This window comes from Convolutriloba macropyga, chromosome 15, assembly GCF_964194025.1.
Source record: "Convolutriloba macropyga chromosome 15, txConMacr16.3, whole genome shotgun sequence".
NCBI classification, from domain to species: domain Eukaryota; kingdom Metazoa; phylum Xenacoelomorpha; order Acoela; family Convolutidae; genus Convolutriloba; species Convolutriloba macropyga.
This window is the reverse complement of record NC_134482.1, coordinates 38,438,216-38,456,554: the sequence shown is the minus strand read 5'-3', so window position 1 is coordinate 38,456,554 and position 18,339 is coordinate 38,438,216. Positions and strand designations below refer to the sequence as shown.

The window sequence follows — 18,339 nt, the reverse complement described above, 5'->3', positions numbered from 1 at the left end:
TTCAAAAATAGCCAGGTTCAGATCACGAAAACAATCATAACTATGCGAAAAATGCTTAAATTGCGCCAAATTTTTGCGCTGCAGGGTTTTTTGAGCCCCTGAAACGATCTACCAAATTTGAGCCCAATCGGAGCAATTTAAAAATTGAGTGACGCTGGAGCCCTCAATTTTTCGCTTTTTTCGTTTTTTCAGACATCAGTAAAAAAGTTGACCAAAAAGTGTCCAAAAACCTGAATTTATTGCATAGTTATTCCCCACCGATGTCTACTGAGTGGGTCAAGCCAAAAAATTTGCCCAAAGTTCAATAAAAATTGAAAAATTCACATATTTACCACACCAGCCCTGATGCGGAAAAATCACCAAAATTACGAAAAAATTACATGTGAAAATTAGTACCAAATACTCTTCCAAACCAGTTCAAATTACACACAAGTGCTGCTAACAATCAGATTAAGTATCTAGAACCATTAGAACCAGTCTATGATCAATAATTGACAAGCAAATTAAAGTTAATGCCCAAAAATCAAAAAAGTCGTTATGTCACCAAAATTTCACTTTCACAAATATGTCATTATAAAGTCACACACTGCAATTAAAATGTTACCACATGCTCACACACTTCACAGCTGCTAGTTCCAACATTCAAATCCAATTAACAAAGCTACAATTGACAAATAATAAGTAAAAACTCACCTATAGATGAAACTAAACTACATGATGAATATAATTGCACCGACACTAGTCAATTCTCATCGGCGCTATCCTCAGCTACGGTACCACGACCACTAGTACACTGACCGGACTGACCCCTTGTCCTAGTAGAACGAGTCAAGTATCGCTCAGCATCATCCAAACTGAATAAATGCTATCAAAATAAATAAACTGCCTCAAAATAGCACAAAAATTCGATTAATTTGGCACAACAACAGTTAAAATACTCACTGCTATAAAGACCGCTAATAGTTAACAACACATGACGTAAAACACACATTATCACTCTGACCACACTTACACCCTTCACTAACATTCACTACGCCTCAGTAATTCTGCCTATTTCTCCCCTTACTATGTCCTCAATTCTTCCCAACAAAACAAGTCTTGATATATACTAATTACTATGATATTAGTAGCACCTTATTAAATATTAGTAGCACCAAGTATATTAGTCAGTATATTAGGATATATTACATCAAAATACAACTAAACATATACAACTACAAGTCAGTTAATAAGTTAAATAAATAATTAAAAATAACTAGTTAAACTGCCGTCTCCTCCAACTCAACTCCTCCCTCATCTTCCTGATCTTCAATCTCTTCCCTCTCCCTCCTTCTTCCCACACATCTTCCTCTCCTCCTCCTTCTCCACATCCCAACAATCCCGAATAATAAGAATAATAATATGAATACTAATAATAATATTGAGTCCCAGTCCCATCCATCTCCTCCATCATCTTCTAAGCTATTAACTACTGCTGTACTATTATTGATATTACACTCTGGGTGCCGCAAACGAGACCAGTGAACCCAGTTCCTTGATACATACCTGGTCCCGTTGCCGCAGCACCCCAGAGTGATATTATTCGGCCCGACAGTAATATTAAAGCACATATTGACACAAAATAATCTGAAAAACTCGAAAAAACATGTAAAGACTGCATAATTCGACCCCCCCAACCACTACCCCCATCATCACACACCCATCATTCAACCAAATAACCACATGTCAACATGTTTAAACACCATATTCAGTAGTAATATCAATAAATACACACATCAGCACACATCACCTAAAAGAAAAGCACACCTGAAATAAATAAACATCACATAAACAAGTGCCATATTGAGAAAACTAGATCTAGAAGCCCGAGTAAAGTAACTAAATGAGCAAATAAACACCGGAAGACCAAATAGAGCCAGTTGAAACACTCAGAAGAGCCACATCAGTAGAAGATTGTCCTGAAACATAGTCAATATTATTGAAATATGAAAATGTTACTCACAATTGTGTTAAATCTCTTACTTTTCGGCCCCACTTTTGAAACCCCGATTAATACAGAAGCAGCTCTGGATAAAGGCATCATCTTCCATAAAGAAGGAAAGATTCTGATTACTGAAAAGTTCATAAATGTGGAATTTTTAGTACCGTTTCCCTGCTATAATTTCACTATCAGACAACAAGTAGAGACTCTACTTAGTGAACTCTCAAAAAAATGGATCACGCAATCGGAATTTTGCAACCTTACCCACAGCACTACTTACCGGAACCAAACAGCTTCCTTCAATGTTGATTGGCTTTACGCAAAAATACTCAATGAAACAATAGAAGCCGAAATTGAAGTCCTTAAATTACGCAACGAGACTGAAAAACTCCTTACCAGAGTCGAAGAAGACTCTCACAATCGACAAAAACGAGCCGCCCCGCTAGCAATCGCAGCCGCAGTCGCTGGAATTGGACTCTTTGTTCCAGGAATTGCAATGAGTAGCGGAGGATGCGGTGGAATTACAGGAATTTTCGGATCTTGTCAGCGAACGTCCCAAAATGCTGAGAACATCGACAGATTAGCCAGCAGTTTCAACAGCCTCAATGACTATGTAATGGAAATCGGCGCACAAACCGATGAGAAATTCTTCCTAGTTGCTGACGAACTTGCAAAGGTTTACAAAGTTCAAAACGAAATGCAAGAAAACCAGAACAGAAACTGGAAACTAGTAGAGGAACAGTTTGCAATTATAGATCACAATCTGAACGCACTAGCAACCTGCATGGAAATCCAATTATCACAGCAACAATTGAATTTTAACTTTGATACAGCAGCCTCATTACTTCTTACTCTTTATGCAGATATTAAAAGTTACAGAGCAGCCTTATATTCTTTTCGAATTAATGTTATAAACGCAATTCCTACTTTGCTTGACAAACGTCTTCCAATCTCCTTAGTGCCTCGTAAATCTTTGATAAAGATCCTTGATTCAGTCCATGATAGCCAAAAGAACGCCCCAGATCGTCTAACTTTGGCAATACCCATGACTGACATACTTTCGTACTACGATGCGAAATTAGTACAAGAGATTTCGACAGTTGAAGACGGACTTTTACTGACACTAGCCATTCCCCTAGCCTCTAGCCAGACAGTGTTCGAAGTTTATCGTGCAATAGTAATCCCTATGCCTCAGAAGGACTCCGTAGACGCCTTAAGATATGTAATAGAGGGAGAGTACTTAGCAATCTCAGAAGGACAGATGGAAACCACAGTATTGACGAAAGCTCAGTATGACAACTGCCTTGGATCGCCACGATACCGAATCTGTCATGAGACAATGGAAACCCACCTTGGATTCTCCTCGTGTCTAGCAACCCTCAAGTTTCACCACACAATCTCAGCATTGAAAGTATGTGATACAGAGAAGGTTGTGTTACCCAACCCAGAACGAGCACAGAACCTCGGATGTGGAATTTGGCTCCTCACATCAGCTTCAAGTGATTATACCCTTAGTGAGATTGGTACGGATGAAAATGGCCGACACATCAATGTTCCTCACAAAGGTTGTAACATCTGTTTAATCACATTAAAATGTGGACATACAATGTTCAGTGACAACATTAAGATTCGAGCTGATTTACAAAGTTGTCAGTACCTTCCAGCAACCAGAATTAATGTTAAATTACCAGATCCACTTGCCCACTTAATTGACTCTGTACCTAACATACATGAACTTCCGAAATATGACTCTCCCACCGAAGCAAATCTCGATTTATTGAAGAAAGTTAAAACGGAATTTATTTACTCGAACAGAAAATTATCAACAGAGTCACTAGATGCCATAGCAAAGCCAATTACCACTGAAATGAAGACATTCAAGCCAGCACTAATTGATAAACTTGAATCTTACGTACCGATCAAACTTTCCCTTTCATTAACCATTATTGTCTTTATCGGAAATCTAGCGTTACATATTCTCTTCATGTTCTTATACCATAAAGTAGCCTTTGTACGAAGAATGGTACCAAATTTCATGAAGCTCAACGGAACCAATGTACCGCTAAACCCAGTAGTTTCCGTGCCCAAACATCTGAAAGCAGATGTAGTCACAACAAACAACTCAAGCAACCACCAACAGTCATTTCCCCAGAAGAACTTGGAACCCTCAAACGACAACGACGAAATTCCATGCCTGCAACTTCTACCATATCACTCAATACCATGGACCGATTTAACACAGATGACGAACTAGATCATCAAGCTCAACCCCGAGAGGAGAGTATGCTTTAAGTTCTTGATAGTCTTATGTAGTTTGACAAGTATTATTCTTTTAACAGTTAAAATATCCCTTCATTCATTAAGTTCTATAAATCAGTGCTTTATAAGTTCAAAACTAGTACTCCAATCCACAACATAAACCAGTGCTTTAAACCATTCATTCAACCAGTATCCTTCTTATCCTGCTTCTAACAGTTTAGAGCCATTATTCAAAGAAATAACCATGATTATTTCCAGTGCTAATTCAATGTCTCCTCTTAATCTTAACTTTAAGCTCATGTCTTCACTCTTTACTCTGAAATTAGCGCACTTTCACATCTTTAACGTTCCTTCAAAGCTCTTAATCTTGTCTTAACCCTCTTTATTTTAACCTTGTCTTAACTTAAACTTTATTTCTCTTATCTTCTTTCATTGTCTTTAAACTTAAATGCTTTCGTTCCAAACTATTTTCTAAGAAAACATAAATTGGGTGGCTCCAACAAAAATATGTTTATATCCTCATACTTGTGCAGATTATATGTTTTATAGAAAAATTGTAAAACCCGAGTTCTTTCACTAAAATTTTCATGGAAAATTTTCATAAAGTCGGGTAGTGTCACGCCCCTATTTCGTCCCTCATAGTTACGTGATGATATTCCTTAAAATATCCATAAATAAGTGCTTTATATTAATTAATATTCAGTTAGTTTCAAGGCCATATATAGCCAGTATTTCCATCTAGGCCTGTAACCTCTAATTTGTTTATGTTTATGAAAAACAACCGCAGATTGACAGTTTTACTAGCAAACACTTCAAGTGCCTAAAAGCCTCAATATTTACTTTTTTGAGTTTCTTGATGATAAATTCACATAATCAGTAAATAACTTCATGAGAGATTATGTACTTGGTGAAGTAATTATTCTGATAAAGTAGGTGCTAATACGGAATTGTATATGTACTGAACAAACACCAAGAGACGTACAAAAGCCGGAAATCGCCCTACTTGAAAATCAGTAAATATTTGCGAAGGACCAATACAACTCAAGGCACAGCCCTGCGGAACCCACTATCAGCAGAACACCGGAGAACCAGCCTAAAAATCAGTTGCCTATCATCTTGTAAAACTTGATAAACTTGAGAAACTTCTTGTTAAATTATTAAATAATCCTTGCTAAAATTAATTAAAGATTGAACTGGAAATTCTCTTGAAAACCTCCAAGTTTGGTAAACTTAGTTACAGAAGAAATAGCGACTAACTTAACACTAAAATGCAAGGCAAACTAGTGGATATATCACGCATCCGAACCGCTCAATAAAAGGCTATTACTAGCTAATTTTATTCAAAATATATCTGCTAAAAATCGTACTGTGAAACATCAAAATAAGTCCTTGTAAAATGGCAACTATCCAAGTTAATTACTCCTCATATAAACCTCAATAACACCACGAGGAACACTACTAAAATCAGTGCGTAACAGTCTCATGTGGACAACAGTGACAAAAGCATCCATTAGTGTACATTTATAAAAAAAATTTTCTAATAAATACTGCAACTATTGATATGTCAAATCTTATCATGCGAAGCTTTTTTATCTTATATGCAATTGTTTACAAATTAGGCTTCTTTACTTTGTCTAATTGACACGTTGTTAAGAGTAATCTTAAATGACAGTGAGACTTCGATGCCGCCACCAAAGCCAACGCTCTTGAACCCTTTGTTGTGGAAGAATCGATTGCCCGACCTGTTCTGCTGTATCAAGACCAAACCTTGCCAACACCAATTAAACCACTGGAGAAGAAAAAGCCTTGAGCCACTCAGAACCAGATAGAGAGGCATTCAGAACCTTATTGCCACTGTTGTCCCAACTAAAATATCGACCATTGAAGAAGAGTTGCAAAGTAACGCCGAAAACATGATTGAAGAATCTATCGGAGCTGTGAAGAACGACATGCTTGGCCTAGTCATGGAAGAGAGTTTCAAGAAAGGAGTTGCAAGTGCGCGGCCTAGTCAGGGGGAGTTAGAGTTAAAAGCTACCAATGCCACTGTAAATATTGAAGATTTGTCTATTGACAAGAACTATTATTGCGAGATTTTGTCGACGTATCGCACAGGTGGGCATCACGAGGGAGAAGATGAAATTGGCAGAAATGGAAAGCGTGAAATCTATATACATAAGGACGATATCAGTGCGAAAGAAAATTTTGAGGTTGTTGAAATGACGATCGACTGGGTAAATGTCTACACTAGAGAGGGAATTATTCTACAACATGGAAGGTCATTAAAGGCAAAATTGATCTACGAAACTGAGCTGTGATTAAAGTACTCATTTGAAGTGTTTCTTTAGCAAACATCGCCAGTAGCAACCAGAAGTTAAATGCGTCGATAATCTTGTTGAAACTGGTTAACATCTCCCATTATCTCACCGCAAAGTTGAGGTGCCCTTTGTGCTACGTGTGATTGCACGATTGTTAAGGAAAAACTCTATTAATATGTAAGCACTGGTATACACCCTTGAGCGTCAGTGTGTATTTGCTTAGGTTAAATTTGGCTGAGAAAAGATGATCCTCTTAGTTTTTTAATTGAAGGGTTTTATCAATTTTCCTGTAAAGATCTTGACTCTAGGACAGCTGGTGTTATGATCCAAATCAGAAGTATCTCGTTAATAAAAGAAAAAGCAGTTGAACCTGATGTGCGAACTGTAGTGCTTCTAAGAAAGAATGATTTCAACTTCACTTTCTTGGCTTGCTATAACCCGCAACGCGTTCTTAATCCGCTAAAAGTTTCTGCAAGTTAGGTACCATCAATAGTTTGTGGTGATTTTGGTTTAGACACGTTGACTGACATTTATCCTACAAAGCGATATCTGATTTTTATTAAATCAAATGGATTTGTAATCGTGATCGAGAATCCAGCTAGAGTAACTGATGAATCTTCCTTGATCACTTTTTAATAAAAAAATTTAAATAACAGTCGAGCTGAAGGAATAATAGTCGAAAATCAGAATTTTAATGATCAATGCAATAGTTTTGCTGTGAAATGAATACACGAGCAAGTTCATAACAATAGTATCTGTGACATACTAATTTAACTTCTGAACACCTTACAATGAACTACGTTTTCGAGTTGAACCAGGAGTTGGGAAAATCGGATATCATGGATCACAATAACAAGTCATTCATTTTCGGATTTTCATAAAGTTGTTTCTGAGATCACTGACCAGTTCGCACCCTTGGGAACGTCCATAATTTTAGTGACAGAGCTTTTCAATGGTTTTCTAACAGGCTAAAGAAAATTGTGATGCAATTATAATAAATTACACATCCACTGGGAGATGGACTCAAGCGATGATGATAGAAATTCGAAAAACTAGGGGAGATATTGAGGAGGTGGAGACCTCGAAATTTAAATTAAATCTTCTATTGGAGACTCAGGCAAACCTTCAAGTTATTAAACGATTTAGAAGATGAATCCGTTTTAAGAGAATGCTCAGTCTGCTCTGTTATCGTACGTATCCGACTCTGATCGGCTCTGATCTTGTGGCGATTGTTAACCGATTCAGTGGCTTTTAAGCTCTATGTGAAAACTTTTGTGTACCTCTATGGTGTCCCCTTCCATCTTCCTCATAGCTTACTTTTTGTTCTTGTTACCTGCGAATGAACTAAAAGTTGAGGAATAATCTATTTTGATAATAAATCGTCTAGTATTGTATTATACACTTTTATACGCTTTGAACCCGTTCTTCTTAATAACTGTTGTGGAAAATGCTAACATCTAGATGTCTGGGAATTATGTTGGACTCTATTTTTTCGTTTCCTTCTCATGTAGATAAGGTAGTGAAAAAGCTGGAAGCAGAGTGTGGTTTTTATCAAAGCTACAAAAGGAGCTCCTCGTCTATTATAACTATATCAAATCGATCACACAAAATAATGTCTTGGTTTATGGCTTTTGATCTTTCTCAACGCTGCTTCTCATACGCCAAATGCAAAAAGAAAATCCTAAAACCTATCCACTTCAAAATTAAAAGATACTTTTGTTTGACCTCTTCGAAAAGAATAATGTGCTCAGTGTCTTTTAATTACGAGCTACTGGAGTTTGTTTCGCGTTCCATTAAAGGAAACCGTTGCGAGCAATACTTAATTTCCATTTTTGAGTTTGATGAGATTAACTGGTCCAGACGAATTTCAAATCAGCGGATCCTGACACAAAAATTATGCAAAACCAAAATACAAAGAAATTCTATTTTAGATAGATAAATTATATAGTACTCTAATTTCAGTAGAAATACCTCACGAAATCATCGAGAGCATGTCTTCTGGCCTGCTTTTTATATTCGTACATCATTTCCGTAAAAAAACTTTTTTGTTTCATAATGATCTTATCAATTCTCTTTTTGTGGGTAATGCCTCCTACTCACGTAGACCCAGGGTTTTATGTATGTTGTAAAAGGTAGCAGTTGCCTGCAGGATGTTGTAAAATAGGATTGCCGTTCATGTGTGGAAATTTGAGCGACCATAACTTTCTATTTTCGAGATCTAGCCGTTTTTGTGATTTTTTGTCCTTTCAACCAAAAAAAAACTTGGGGGAAAGTTATTCATCTCCTGTTGTTCCGATACTTGTGTCTACCATTATCACTGTCACGCATGATGCAGTTAAAACAGGTGTATTCTTGAGGAAAAAATAGAAAATATGCAGTTCTTGACGAATATTTGAATCTTGTATTTCAGGATGGGCGTTTTTTAGGTTGTAGGGAATCGTTGCCTGTTATCTCTGGGCTATAAACTGACATCATTATTTCTTACCTTAATTGATTTTTTTATGTTTGAAAATTTTTTGCTGCTGTAGTTATCTATCTTAGAGAAATGAACTCTTTCTTTCAGTTAAATTATTAAGCAATTACTAGAGCAAAATAGGTTTTGGAACGATGCAGTATTAATTTGTGATTGCAGGGAATGATACAGGATGAGATTCCGAAGTGGTTGCAAAAGTGCATTGATAGAGTGTTCACAGCCACCTCCCTCGTATTCCCGAATGACAAAAAGCCCAATCATGTTCTAGTCAACGAATACGAAGCCAGACAAGGTGAGTTAACGTCACGTTAATTGACTTGACCTCATAGCAATCAAGTCTCATCCGAAATTATAGCTTTTACACATTCTCGACCTCTGCATTTCTTATTTAAATTGTAGCCTTTAGTGGGGTCATGTGATTCTTGTCAAATATTTTTGGTTTGAGCGATTTTTCGTCCTCGCAAATGAGATATACTTTTAAAGTCTTAAGTTGCAGTGCAAGTTTTCTCAGCTTGAGTAATCTCTAATTATACGCTTCTCCGAAGCGGGTGAGATAAATTTTTGGTATGAAGGGAGTTTTTGCAGGTTTATAACCCGCCCCAAATTTTCTGGCCCACGCCACCAACACCGCTATGATAGCTGCTCTAAGTTGAAACTCTGCTCTTGCTGTCATCGTCTCGTCCCATTCCAGTCGTATGACAGCAATTCTTTCGACATTAGTCGTTAATGTAGTTAATTGGTTGAAATGAGATTTTTAGCAATTATATTAGTCCTGTTTGGATTGCTTATGCGATAGATTTTTGTGTGACTTTTTGTCCTCAGTCGATTAGCTCTTTTTGGTATGAGTTTCTAGTTCAGTTGTGTGAAAGTTTGATTGTGCACGACTTTCCTCATTCGCAAAATGTCCCATTAACCTTCTTTTTGAGAGCTTCACAATCTATCTTCACTCCACAATTTTTCAATGTCTGTGATCTCAATAATCAGCTAGAAATTATCACGTGATGTATTATGGTTTTTGGGCTGTTAAGTGTTTTCGAAATTCAATTTAACTATTTTTTTTGCAACTATACAGGACCTTAGAACACCTGCGGGTGATCCAAGTTTTGCTTCGAGATACAATTGAGTTTGCTCTTCGCTACATTCAAATATGTGTGCGTTTGTTTATTTGAGTGAGTAGTTTTTTTTACTATTGCCTGATTTGGTTGCTTCAAGTGACTGCTGGTGCCAATGAAAGTTCTATCCAAAATGAACACTAAATAAACATCGCTGATGTGACCTTAAATACGGGTATGATGTTTGTGGGACTATTTCATCCCTTGATTATTTTTCTCTAATTATCATACATAAACTTTGCTCTTTTTTGCTTGTTCATATGCAAGGACCAATGCTTCTTTTTGCTCTAATATTGTCACCTCTAGCCTTCTTAGAGGGGGAACCTGCAATGCTATTTGTATACCATTATAAAGCTACGAAATTGCAAAGATGGATTGCCTTATTCTACCGAAGGGGAGAAACAGTCCAACAGCCATTTTCCGTTCTTTAACATCGTTTGCTGTCCATTTTCATTTTTCATTGCATGTTGATTGCTGAGAAGGATCAATGGGAAATGAAAGTGGACAGTTTGTATTTATGTATGTACTTAAAAATACCTCAAAAGATTTTTACACGAGGCAGCGGGAGTGATTCCATTGTTGATCTGAACCGAACTGATGATAATAACAATGATAATCGGCTGTATACCAGATTTCATTAATTTGCATTTCTCCAATTCCAAAAAGAACTTACGAAGTGGTTGTCTTCGGATAATTTAATTGTAGTAATTTCACGAACAAGTGCTCACGAACAAAGTATGAAGCAGTTATTTTTTATGCTAAACTTTTGCTTCGCCGAGTGAAATTTTTTAATCTTGACTTCTTATTATTTTCATGATCTAAACTGTTCTATCATTGGAATTTTTCTACAGCTGAACTTAATTGAGGATTTCACTAGAATTACTCAATTTGAAATGAAAAGTGCACCGAATTTGGTTCTGAAACCAAGAAATTATTCAAATTCTTGAGCATATTAGTTTCAAACATTTTTCGTTTATTCTCCTATGATATCTTTGAACCCGTTTTTAAATTCACTTTTTAGATCTATTCTGTTTCGGTCCCCCAACTTAGTGGGCATATAACTTTTACGCCCCCAAGGCCCACGTGCAATTTGTTAGATAGTATCATGCTATATAGCAACACATAAATTGTAATTGAGTGCATAAAATATACTGGTGGGGGCATGGCGAAAAGGGATATAAGCCAATTTTTGTAATATAAATGACCCGAGGTTTTGATATATACTAAGTTAAATTCTGTTTTTAAATTCAATTTTTTGTCGTAGGAATAATGCCGCACCTGGATGGACCGTTGTACTATCCCGTGATTGCAACTATCAGCCTTCAATCTTCAGTGCTGCTTGACCTCTACTCACAAACCACGTCAAAAACAATAACGGATCAGGATAAAAATTCTTTGGGACAAAATGGCGAAACTCTTAAAAATCAAGAACAGGACTCACTAAAATTGGAAAAAATTGGCTCAATTTTATTAGAACCGAGAAGTTTGTACATCGCTACTGACGAAGTGTACACCACATATCTTCATGGAATAAGAGAGGAATCGATTTTTGACTTATCAACCGAAAATGTCTTCAATTTAGAACAGAATGTGACGTCATCAGGGGATGTTTTGAAAGCTGAGAAAATTTTGACGAGGTCCAAACGTGTATCTGTTACGATACGGCACGTACCGAAAGTCCTTAAGAACAGATTATTTATACGATAGTGTTGATTCTGAAATTGTTTACGATAGTGAAGTTGAGATAGATCGATTAAACGCTGATTATTCTGTTATTAATTGATTGGAGCAGATTGAAACCATTAACAACTAGTGTCGAAAATTATTTGTGTAAATTGTGTATTTGACTATGCTCTCCGACGGATCGAGTTAATAATGCTCTGAAGCGAGGCTATGATGAGACATACTGTTAGTATTTATAGCGAGGAGCAATGAGCGGCAGTCTAACCTGCTTATAACATAACTTATCTACCTATCCATTCCAATTTTTTTCTCTTAGAAACTGTGGATACAACTTGATAGTATTAAGATACAGTTCTACAACTTGATCTGTTCTTGATTTGAACTGCTGAGAATTTTGCGATTAACTAAGATTCCATAAAGAGATGTCTAATTAAGGAAATTGATAACCGCGGTCAGCCTCTCACCGGCTATTATTTAGGCGCTCTCCTATTTTTAATTTGCTCTATCTTTTGATCACGTTTTTCGTTTTACATAAGTCACAATTTTAACGTTTGCCTTCTGACTTACCTCACTCACTATTTCAGCTGAATGGATTTTAAATTCTTTCACTGATTGAATTACGTATGTAGTGAATACGGTCAAAGTCAAAAGAGCATATAAAGAGATCTTTTCAACGATTGCCCCCCCTTTGGTACCTAGTAGAGAATCGCCACCCCTTCTGTGCTATACTTTACCACGATGTTACTTGGCCTACAGTTAAGATAGCCGAATAATAGTTTAAGCGCAATTGCGGACCGCTGTTCATTGTCATGCCCCTCATGCGCTGTGGGATGTAATCTGGAAATCGCGGGTCGGTTATCGCGGCGAAGCGCGCCCACCGACCCGCCAGTCGGAAATTCTTTTCGCTTTGAATTCCGGTTTGGCTAGTTGGAATACCATGGCGTATTTTATTCTATTCAATTTAACAAAGTATGCGCATGCATGGAAAGTTATTAGTCGTCTCTGATTGGATAATAAATGGTTCGCTGAATTTCTATTCAAGAATAGCCCCCCTTGCAGGGGGGGAGGGGGCAATTTATGAAAATATCCATATAAAGCCATATATAAAACGCGGTCATTAAGTCATAGCGCATTAGGTTATCGAAGTTCATTAGAGCGATATAGATCTTTTTGAATTAGATCATCATCGGTCTACACGCTGTACAAAAATAGGCCAAGAGTTCCAAGCAGGACAACATCTAGTTGTTGGTTGTATTTCAAGGCCCTCTATCCGATGAAATAGTTATTTGAAGAAATTTTCACATTTTGTTGTAATCAAATTTGTGTAACCCAATAAAATTTTTTAATATGTATTAACAAATTTGTCACATCTAATTTATAAAATATTTCAATAGCCCTCCCCTCTGCAACTTTTACTTTTCCTGTTCCCTGTCCAGTTTTTAAACAACACCCTTTTTCAACCTATGATAAAATCGGAAGTTTCTTCATAAAAACCATAAGTAGCTACAAAATGATGTTTCTTCTTCTCTACGATGCGCAAAGAAAAAGTGCAAATTTGACTATAAAAGCTAGCCTCACGTATATTGTTTTTCCATTTCGTAAAAAAAGGAACAACAATTGTTTCTTCGTACTTTTTGCTAAATGTTTTTGAGCGCATGGCCGGTAAAAACGTGACAATGGATACTGAAATTCATTAAACATGGACATGCTTGACTTTTAACTTACCAAAATTCATCATCGTCATGGAGCCCTTGTTGGAACAGTCATTAAGAAATATACTGTATTTAATGACTCCTCTATTATTTCGTTTGGGAACTGAGCAAAAACGGGGATATTTTTTATTTACAAATTTTATTTAAAAAAATAGTTTTGTCCGTTGGTTCTCGCTATGAATATGCCCGAGCATGTGACATAATGTCGCCTGCTAGGATCTTTAAGCCTTTTAGGGCTTAGACGCCCTCGTGATTTCCCCCTGCTTTGGCCGATACTCCGGATTAGCGCTGTTCTCGAAGCAGGAGAGAACATTAACTCTGTCCCATAATAGTGTCCAACTTTGTTTGTCCAGAATGAGAACGCAGCCTATAAGAGTTGAAAATACGGAAAAAATTGTGGGGTTGCTGGTTTATTTCTCTGAGAGATGCGTCATACAAGTATATTTTATGATGCCAAAGTTTTCTAATCGCCAAATATATTGATATGTACTTAGATAGAGCAACTTCAATCATATCGTTTCAGAAAAGGAATGGCCTGTTGTCATATGACCTTCAAAATGCGGTAATATTTCGCAGCCCAATGAAGTTTTGAGTGTTCCCAAGGACGCCTGACTATACAAAGATTGCCAGTCGTCTCATCAACCCTGTCATTAGCCCAAATACTCACTTTAACCTACAGCAGGTAACGAGATGAATTATTGCATGGCTTTATGGGTTCTGATAATTAAAAGCCGTCGATCTGTGAACGGCTATTATTAAGGTGCTCTTCTTTTTTTTGCGACTCGCATAGGAGTTATGATGAGCTATTTCTTTCAATCGTTGGAGTGGTTCTGACAGGATATAAAGATCATTGCCACACATGAAAAACAGAGCAGGACAAATCCTGAATTACAATAGAAAGAATTGATTTAACTAATGACCCGACAATTAAAAGTGTTACAGCAACATCAATCTAAGACAGTAATCAAAGCCTTTGACCCTATGTGCGCAAAAACAAAAAAAATCTTAAAAACAATTAGAATTTTGAAGATTTTGTTTTTTTCAGAATCCACAAAGAATTCAGTTCCGCCGCGCTGGAACCGACCGAGAGAAAAACAAGGACACTAAAGAAAAAGAAAATCAACTTTTTATTTTTCAAAAAGCACGTGTCAAAATCTTAAAAACAGTTTTGTGAACTCAAGCCACTACTTAGATTCAACTGTTACTCATTAACAACCGACTAAATCTGCCATCAATAAGATTCAGTGATAAAACAAATGTAATGATTACAGCAAATTTTAACAAAGCTCAAAAAATCAGTAAAATTTTTTTGAAAACGAAAAGTGTAAGTCAAAAGAGACAGCTATAAACTGAAACGATGAATTCGATTTATTTAGTCAACGTTTGCAACTGATAAGACTTGCCATCAAGTAGACTAAGAGATTAGACAACAAATTGAGGAAAACTAAAACAAGTAACACCTCAAAAGTTCGGTGTAGTAACTGCCTGTCGATGAGTTCAATCAATTAAAGTAGGCACCATTTGAATTTTATTAGCCCTCAAGAGAAGAAACACTGAAAACAGCAGTCAAATTGCCGCTCGTGAAAAAGATGCTGTCAAAACCCTAAAATTTGTTCAAGTATCATTTTCTGACTCCAATTTAAAGGTACTTGGAAAAAATCACGCTTCAAAACTGCTCTCTTTACTACTACAACTTGATCACCACTCTAATTCGAATTAACACTGACAAAAAGCCGAAATCTTAAAAAAAGACAGCACTCAAATACAATCCAAATACTCTGGATTGTAACAAGTGTTTAGGTCAATCTGCTGAACAAAAATCAAAAGCAGGTCGAAAGAGAGAGTGGGTTTTGTTAAAGCATCTAGGGAACGTAGGTTGTGTGAAAATTATGCGGTATGCGAGCGATTTTTTTGATCACATGCGCCTTTTTCAGTTTTAACTCTAACTTTCTCAGCCAAAGGTCTTTGTCTCAGTTGTGTTAGCTACTCATTGTAGTTTGGTACTTTTTTGGTAGCATTGTGACCTTTTAAGGCAAATATTGGACTTTAATATGCGTTTCTTTGCTATTTCTTCCATTTTACCTTCTTGGACAAATTTTTAGCAGTTTTTATAATTCTTTTTAATTCTTGTAGCATTTGGGGAGTTTTTTGTTTAATTGCTCTCAAACAAAGTTTGTAGCATTTTTATTAGTCCTGTTGGTCTTTTTTATGCAATGTTTGTCTGACCCATTTGACTTTTCGTCTTCAAAAATGGGATAGTCAGGTAGCGCCCAGCGGTCATTAAGTGCTCTTAGAGCCCTTCAGCTCACTAGTCTCCAAGTAAGCAATTCACAAACTGTCTTGGAGACTTATACTTATGATGTGGAGGGTGTTTCTTAGATCTCGCCACCTTCCGGAGTGAAGGTACGCGTTATACATCTCAAGCCTTCTTGCATCTGTCAGTTTTCCACTCCTTTTGCGAACAGGGCATTAATCTCGTACAGTGGGTGTAAAGATTGAGACTACTGAAGACCTTCCACTCTCTAGAACAGTATTTGAACTTAGGTTTAGGTATTGTTGATATTAGAATCCGACAAGCAACCGCATGCATCGCCTAAAATTAATTAAAGATTGATGGAGTTTGCAATTTAAGGCGTTTAGAAAACATCATTGGAAGTGAAAGCGCGTCAAGCAATCTTGAATGCAATAATCTAAATCAGCGTTGCACTCCTATCGCAATATGTTAATATTCACCCCTGGATCAATTCTGATGAATTTAACTAATTGTCCCGATAACTGACCGTCCTCAAACATGAATTTTGAACGCTTCAGTTTCTTCAAAAGCTTTTAAGAAAGATTTTCAATTATTCTTCAGAGATGTATCAATCATATTTAAGCACTGTGTTTGTATCTAACATCTGAGTGCATACCTACGTACTTTGAGTACATATTTGAGCGAAGAAATTGGAGAACCTAAGTTAAGTTTCAATTAAATCCTTTTACACGTTTAAATGTATCTCTGTGGCATCCAGGAAGCTCAGGTTCTGGGAATTGAATCTTTGAAGTGGTTTCTAATACCAATGTGAAGTGGTCGCCTCAAAGACCGTATGCTGCTTGTCACGTCGCAGCCTCATCAGCAGAGTATGCAGGGGTTGTCAGATATTAATGGCAAATTTTACCCATGGGAATGTGTCAGTTCGCCGCCTCAAAACCTAGGATTTATTTGAAGGAAATAGATATAGTTTAGAGCCATGGATGAAACGCAACGCAAAACCGTATATAGCCTAGTAATGAAATCATTTTCATCACTTTCAGAATGATCACTTTTCTCTGAAAATTAATTTTTCTAACTTCAGTTAGAAGATAAATCTAGAGTAAAATTAATTTTTCCTAACTTCAATTAGACGATAAATCTAGTTTTTTCGAGGGCCAATTTACATTACCTAAGTCTAAATCTTGTACAGTTATCACAATTAGGCTCTGTTAGTAGGGAATCAGATGGAAAGTGAGGGTCATATAGAAAGTTCGATCTTTCTATTATAATTGAACATTTAAAATATTTGCAATTTGTTTGCCTATAATAGCTTTCACATGAATTGATTTTCATTGATTTTACGTCAGTTAAGTTTGAAAGGTGGAGCTGACGATGCGAAATTTTATTATGTACAAAAGAAAATATTAAAATATAGTTTTCAGTGATTTTTCTCCTAATGAACTTCCATGCTACTTCAAACAACATACATTGGCACTTTCCATATTTACTTATTATTATTAGCCATATTAACCAAGCCCGTATTAACCAAGCACTATTGACAAAGTAATCTAGCATTTTTCACACCTTAAAATTTTTTTGGTTTTTAGTTTAGTTTTGATAAATTTTCTTTGTTTCGGTTACAACCCATATCTCATTTAATATACTATGCTTTACTTGATGATTTTTTTAATGAAGCCCAGATCCAAAATTATTACTGACTTATTTAGGTTATCTGTTAAGTGTAAAACTGCAGTTTCTAGATGGCCGAATTTTAATTGAAGGCTATTTGCATATCTCCAAGGGTATGTGATACTTCTTTGAATTATAGTTTTGCGCTCGGTTATAAAATATAACTTTTTAATCACCTGAATTCGATTTTCATCACGCAGATGAAAAGAAATACATCTAGTTGAGCGGGTAATTAATGTTGAACACTAACCAGAGAGCTTTTTCTAATGCCATTGTTGCTGATCCCCGAGTTAACTGAATGCAACAGAAGAAGCGTGCGCCTGGGAAAAACGGATGTTACTGAACACGGCCAACCGCTTGGGCGTTTTTTGAAACTTGCCGATGTTTCGGCAAGGACTTCGATTGCCAGAGGAACAAATGTGAACAGTTGTCGTCCCCATTTTTGAACAGTTGTCGTCGCGGAGGCAATGTTTTTGATCATCTGCCGCATCAAGTTCGTACCCTGCCTTTGTAGCCACATTAGTGAGAAAGTTAGATTGCAGCGACCAAGTAACAGTTACATGAAATGCAACAGTTATATCAAAATTTTAACATAAAATGGTTTGAACCTTGCGCGGACGGATACCAATCCTCCTTGTTGGCTATATGGTACAAAGATTCCAATTTTAAGCCACCAAGAATTTGAATCCACGTCAAGTAATTGATGAAAGTTATTTTTGCCAGATATGAATGTGGTTTCCCAGTTGGAAGAATAACTGAAATCAATCGTTGTAGAGATGATTTGTTTGTTTTGACCTTGTGAACTAAGATGTTAACTTTATCAATTTATGTGACCGAATTAATGCGTTTTTTACATGATATTGGCGTTGTATGCCATATCAT

The 18,339-nt window shown here is 36.5% G+C and overlaps 3 protein-coding genes across 4 annotated transcripts in view; all 3 read left to right on the top strand.

The window, feature by feature from the left end:
* Window positions 1–11,980, top strand: part of LOC142353940 (putative RNA/DNA demethylase ALKBH6) — a 36,000-nt gene extending 24,020 nt beyond the window's left edge. The window contains exons 2-3 of the mRNA XM_075406172.1: window positions 9,188–9,320; window positions 11,405–11,980. Of these exons, the coding sequence (XP_075262287.1) occupies window positions 9,191–9,320; window positions 11,405–11,847 (573 nt within the window). The 5' untranslated portion in view covers window positions 9,188–9,190 and the 3' untranslated portion in view covers window positions 11,848–11,980. The remainder of the gene's footprint in view (window positions 1–9,187; window positions 9,321–11,404) is intronic.
* Window positions 1–18,339, top strand: part of LOC142353939 (ras-related protein Rab-18-B-like) — a 476,381-nt gene that overhangs the window by 123,099 nt on the left and 334,943 nt on the right. The window lies entirely within an intron of this gene.
* LOC142353938 (cysteine-rich hydrophobic domain-containing protein 2-like) overlaps window positions 14,063–18,339 on the top strand; it is a 33,113-nt gene continuing 28,836 nt past the window's right edge. For both annotated transcript variants that reach the window (XM_075406170.1, XM_075406169.1), the window contains exon 1: window positions 14,063–14,217. The gene's annotated coding sequence lies outside the window, so the exon portion shown is untranslated. The remainder of the gene's footprint in view (window positions 14,218–18,339) is intronic.